Here is a 3,199-nt window from a genome sequence, read left to right on the forward strand (position 1 = left end):
GCCACCCTGCACTGCTCCCTACTCACTGCTGGGGCTCGCTCCGCGCTGTGAGCCTGGCGATCTGGCCCGCGTCCCCACGTCCTTCAGGCCTGGCAGCCCCCGCCCCGCCCTCACAGGGAACCCGACACCCGTACCCAAATTGGGGTCGGAAAACAGTTGTGGGGCGGAATCGTAACCCCCTTCCCGCACGGAGAGACTTGTGCCAGCGCAAGGTTGGTCAGAGGTCTGAGGTGGACAGAAAGGGTCTCACGTGAGGGTGGTGCATTCACGCTAAAAATAGCCCCAAGTAGGGAAAAGGTCAATCATGTGTCAGCTGGGCTGCTTGGATAGCTCCACCCCGCTCTCTTCCCTCCCACCTCCCCCAAGGTCGTCCTAAATTTACTGTGTTGGACCTGGAGCTGAGGAGGGGAAGTGCAGGGCTAGGGGCCCCCATTGGCCGAGTGCCCTCACAACCACCTTAAGTCCACTACACTGACCAGCCCTGCTCTACAGGGGGAAACTTAGGCTCAGAGCAGGGTCTTTGCAGTCTGTGCCCAGTCCCAGCTGAGTACTTCCGCTGCTTCAGAGCAGGCCAGAGCTGCAAGGAAGTACACAAGAAGCTGTCATTGTGTGAAGAAGTTTATTGTCTAAAGGCACACAGCCCAGGGCTCCCTGCCCCACTGGCACAGGGACCCGTCATCCTCCTCAAACCGTCTCACGTGGGGGCTCAGCCCCAGTGCCAGGGCCTCCCTCCAAGGTCCTGCCCTGGAGGCTTCGAGAAACCCTAAGCGGGGCCATCAGGACTTGGGGTGGAGGCTGTTCAGCTGCCTCTTCTGCTGGAAGTAGAACTGGAATCGGGACTGGGCGTACTCCTAGGAAGGAAACACGTCCCCCCAGTGGTGAGAAGGCCCAAGCCAGACCCCAGCCTTTGGAGGGCTCTAAGCAGAGCACTTATCATTTCCTGGAGAATGTGCAGTGCTGCCCCCAGCCACCCCATCTTGTGATGTGCTTACCAAGTAACCAAATTCTATGGTGGACATGGATGCCTGGAGAATGGACCAGAGACCCCAGAAGAAATGAGAAGCCAGGGCATACCTGGGGGGGGGGGGCAACAGCACACTTAGCATTGCTGGACCCCTGCCCCGGGCTGGTCAAGACCCTGAAACTCTGACCCGACCCTGACCACCTGAGTCCCCTTGTCTCGCTCCACCGCCCAGACCTCCTCCTGCTCCTGCCCCCACTTTGGGATGCAGTCTACTCTCCGCCCATCAGTTTGATCACCCACCATGGCTCCTCCCTCACCGAGAGACCTCCACCAGCAAGTCTTCTTCCAGCTTCCTTTGTTCCTCTGGAGAAGGTGTCTCACCTTTCTTTACCTCGGCCAGATAATGACGAATAAAATGGAGCTGAAACCAACAGTCAAAGGCAGTGTTTTCAATCCACACCCTTTGGTGCTGTTCCCTCCTGCCATACCCTCCTGCAGGAGTGTAGTGCCTAATACACATGACTGCTAACTACAAGGTTGGCTGTTCAGACCCACCAGCCACTCCACGGAAGGAAGACTAGGCAATCTACTTCTATAAAGGTTTACCACCTCGAAAACCCCAGGGAAGTCACTGTGAGTCGGAATCAACTTGACGGCAGTTGAGTTTGCTTTGGTTTTGATACCATCCCTCCCCAGTCCCCGCTTCTGGCCTGCATACCTGCTGTCCCCGGGTGGGGTAATCGGCTGGCTTCGCTTTGTAGAAAGGCCACTCCTCATGTGTGTAATCATACACCCACTCACAGAAATGGTTCCCAATATCAAAACCCCTGGGGAGTGAGATGGACACTCAGTCTGCACAGGGGTGCAGATGGAACACCGACCGTGGGCACACACCTCTCACCTGTAGTTGTAACTGCTGTACTCAAAGTCCACCAGCATAAGACTGTCTGCATTTTCTGGCTCTGAGAGCAGCAAGATGTTCCCTGGGGGGACAGGGTGGGGTCCTAGGCACTCCAAAGCCCTCTGTGACTTTCCCCCTCCACCTTAGGGTTGATAGACTCAGATACCTTTTCTTACCTTCCTGGATGTCATTGTGGCAGAAAACCACTGGTGATGGGGTAGAGTCCAGCAACTTCCTGCAGGGGAACCGGGACAAGGGTCCTGACCAGCAGTGGCCAGAGGCCCAGAGCCACTCTCCTGGGCTGCGAGGTGGCAGGCGCCTCCCCCTGGTGGTCAGCCTTACCTGAGGTTGGCCATCTCCTCCCTCAGGCTATACACCTCTAGCAGGTTCATCTGGGGGAGACCTGTAGGGGGCAGGTCCTGGATCTGCTTCAGGTACCTGAAATCCAAAGAGTGGGATGGACTCACTTTGCTGCCCCCCTCACTCCTCACCGACCCACCCATTAGATCTTGGGTCACGGACTGACTCCTCCGACAAACACAAGGAAGCCCGTTGGGGGGGCCACCAGTGGCAGCCAGCAGAGGGCCAGCCAGGCATGAGGAGGACTCACCGCTCCATGGTCCCAAACAGCCAGCGAGGTTCCTTGGTGAAAGGCATCTCCATCCCGTGGAACTGGGCCATCTTGGTGGCAATGGCTGCTGACAGCACTGGCTCACGCAGCTCGTGGGTGTTCAGCGGCCGGCTCTGCACCCAGGAACCTGTCAGGGTGAGGAGGGGCAGGGGGCGCGGGGAGGGGTAGGGGGCGCGGGGAGGGGCCTGGGGAAATTCCCTACCTGGGCCCGAGGGAGGCGGAAGCAGACTTGGGGGGCAGGGGAAGGGCCTGGGGGCAGGAGGTGCCTCGGGGGGTCGGGGCTCGTACTGGGAGGTACTGCTCCAGCCGGCCCTCGGGGAACACGCCATAGAGCTGAGGCCCCAGCGCCCGCTCGGCCAGGATGGCGAACATCACGCTTTCGAGGACCAAGGAGTCCACGCCCTACAAGAAGGCAGGCAGCACGGGGGCGAGTCACGAGGGCGGCCGCGCACAGAGTGCAGGGTCCGGCTGGACTCCGGGGGCTCGCGGGCTGAAAATGCACACTCCACCTGCAGGATGGCCCCGTACAGCCGAAGCAGCACCTGCCGGGGCTCCTCGCCGACACTGGGCAGGTGGTCCGGCAGCGCGCAGCGGAAGAGCAGGTTACTGAGGCCCCCGCTGCAGACGCACGGGGACGCTCTCAGCGCGGGGACTCGGCCGCCCGTCCTGCCCGGTCCTGCCCTGGGGCCCCCCGCGCACCCCA

At 60.4% G+C, this 3,199-nt stretch overlaps 1 protein-coding gene across 1 annotated transcript in view; it reads right to left on the minus strand.

Annotated features, from left to right (window-relative positions):
* Positions 1-776: 776 nt before the first annotated feature.
* Positions 777-3,199, minus strand: part of CHKB (choline kinase beta) — a 2,854-nt gene continuing 431 nt past the window's right edge. The window contains exons 2-11 of the mRNA XM_007954756.2: positions 3,006-3,114; positions 2,785-2,898; positions 2,476-2,609; positions 2,208-2,303; positions 2,042-2,100; positions 1,866-1,947; positions 1,683-1,791; positions 1,282-1,385; positions 993-1,074; positions 777-851 (exon numbers count right to left, since the gene is read on the minus strand). Of these exons, the coding sequence (XP_007952947.1) occupies positions 777-851; positions 993-1,074; positions 1,282-1,385; positions 1,683-1,791; positions 1,866-1,947; positions 2,042-2,100; positions 2,208-2,303; positions 2,476-2,609; positions 2,785-2,898; positions 3,006-3,114 (964 nt within the window). The remainder of the gene's footprint in view (positions 852-992; positions 1,075-1,281; positions 1,386-1,682; positions 1,792-1,865; positions 1,948-2,041; positions 2,101-2,207; positions 2,304-2,475; positions 2,610-2,784; positions 2,899-3,005; positions 3,115-3,199) is intronic.

This window comes from Orycteropus afer, unplaced genomic scaffold, assembly GCF_000298275.1.
Source record: "Orycteropus afer afer isolate SDZICR_OR568_19922 unplaced genomic scaffold, OryAfe1.0 scaffold00471, whole genome shotgun sequence".
Lineage (NCBI taxonomy): Eukaryota > Metazoa > Chordata > Mammalia > Tubulidentata > Orycteropodidae > Orycteropus > Orycteropus afer.